Source organism: Propithecus coquereli, unplaced genomic scaffold, assembly GCF_000956105.1.
Source record: "Propithecus coquereli isolate 6110/MARCELLA unplaced genomic scaffold, Pcoq_1.0 Scaffold668, whole genome shotgun sequence".
Taxonomy (NCBI): Eukaryota; Metazoa; Chordata; class Mammalia; order Primates; family Indriidae; genus Propithecus; species Propithecus coquereli.
The window spans coordinates 214,050-216,232 of NW_012152707.1; the positions used below are offsets into that span (position 1 = coordinate 214,050).

General features: G+C 31.4%; 1 protein-coding gene across 1 annotated transcript in view; it reads left to right on the top strand.

The window, feature by feature from the left end:
• Positions 1–2,183, top strand: part of ATAD2B (ATPase family, AAA domain containing 2B) — a 201,009-nt gene that overhangs the window by 47,401 nt on the left and 151,425 nt on the right. Inside the window, exons 10-12 of the mRNA XM_012660440.1 lie at positions 500–611; positions 705–732; positions 2,028–2,046. Coding sequence (XP_012515894.1) covers positions 500–611; positions 705–732; positions 2,028–2,046 — 159 coding nt within the window. The remainder of the gene's footprint in view (positions 1–499; positions 612–704; positions 733–2,027; positions 2,047–2,183) is intronic.

Consider the following 2,183-nt stretch of genomic DNA (forward strand, 5'->3'; position numbering starts at 1 on the left):
AAAAAAAAAAAAAAAAAAAAGATAAAGCTTAATTCTCAAAATGTGATCTAAAATTGGTTTCCTTTGATCAAAAGGGAGAGAAAATTTTTTCAGCCATATAAACTGCATAGATATATCCATGTAATGAAATTAAATTTAAATATTATAATGAAGCTTGATTTTATTGTAATGCCATTATTATAGTATCTGTAGATCTATTTTTATTTTATAGTTGTATAATATAGGATATCAGGTATAAGATTTCCTAAATTGGAATGGATTGGGCTCTTTGGACAAACACATTAATGATCTTGTTTGTTTTATTTAGTGAATAACTTTATTTTTGGTCAGTTGAAAGGAATTTAAGAAAAGTAGTTTAAAAACATTAAATCCTTGATGTCATTTTCTGGGTTATGAGAAAAAGAAAAAGATTAAAATGTGTCTAAGATTTAAACTTATTTTGACTTTAAAAATGTGAAAGTTTTAATGCTCTTTTACTTGCATTTTTTATGTATTTCAGATGTTTGCCTATGAACTTAAGAACAGAAGACTTAGCTAGTGGTATTCTCCGAGAACGGGTGAAAGTAGGTGCAAGCTTGGCTGATGTTGATCCGATGAACATTGATAAATCAGTGAGTTTGTTTTTCTTTTTTTTCACAAACCTTGAGGTGCATCTTAAGTCAGTATGTTTAGTAAATGTTTTAAGTTTTTCCTTGTTTCTAAAGCAGCCCATGATAAAAGTAGAAACTTCAGGTATGAACAGTATGAATGTTTTGATGTGTATGTTTTGGAACCTAAGAACCCTGGTTACATGTGGTTCTTAGGTTTTATCATTTCAGTGTTACTGGAATATGAAACAGGCAGGAAATGAGGCTGAGAAGATTACGATGGACAATGCCTTATAAACCATGATAAGTAATGGGCTACTGTTGTAACTTCTTATTTAATAGTTTCATGATCAGAGTTATATTTGGGATAGATCACTCAGGCTATTATGTAGTTAATGAATTTGAGATAAGCAAGGCCAGCATTAGGGAGACTGGTTTGGATGTCATTGCAATCTAGTTATCTGGAATAGTGGTCATGAGAGAAAGTAGGATAATGATGAAAAGAAGTAGATGGATTTGAGAGAATTGAGGATTGAATTCAGATGTGACAATTTGGAGAATTAATTGCTTTTGGGGAATGAGAGCCAGAAACAAGTTGAGGGTATTACCCAAGTTTCCAGCTTAAGTGATTAGGTGGATAATGGATGAACTGGATGGAAAATGGATGGCTCCGTTCTCTGAGTAGGGAACATAAGAATAGAGATAAGTGTTTGAAGTGGGAAGATGATTTAATTAGTTGTAGACATGTTTTATGTGTCTGTGGTATATCACAACTGGAGGTAACTTGTAGGCAATTGTTTAGGTTTGGCATTAAGGAGAATATCGGATAGAAATTCAGATATGGTCATCAATGTAAAGATTGTTGTGGTCACTACAGAAAATGGATAATCATATCCAGGGAAGGTATCTATTAAATAGCATGAAAAGAGAACAGGATTCAGCAGACATGGTAGATTCTTTTGCACTGTTAGTAGTATCTTAATGATGCTTTGGAGTAAGGTTACTGTAAAACCAAGAGCTTATTTGATATATTTTTTCCTTGTTCCCATAAATCTCTCAATACAACATAATTTAACTGGTCCTCATATGAGGTTTAAAGGAAGTTATTATTGATAAATAGAGTTGCATATATATTTGAAGATGAAATTTTAACTATCTCTAATCTAAAGTAATAGAGGAAGTTATTTACCTTATTAATGAAAGAAATGTCAGAGCAATGATTATGTCCAGATCCCATTTCTAATAGTACATTTTGTCAGAGGACCTTACCTAATGATCTTTGCTTATTTGGCTTAACCAGCACTTTGTTGAATCTAGTTAACATTATACATCTCTGCCAGTCAATTGGAGTAACTTATTTATTTAAAAATTGATAAATATACAAGAAAATTTAGCTTTTCTTAGAATGTTTCTGTTATTTAACCTGTGTTATTTTTCTAGTTTACTTAAGCTTTTCCTGGTATGTTGACATACTCAGTGTAAAACATTTTCAAATACCATAGCAGAATGAAGAAGCAGGAAAAGAGATGTCCCATAAACCAATAATAGAGGCAATCATGTTAACATTTTGCCAAAATTTCTTTCAAGCAGTTTTTT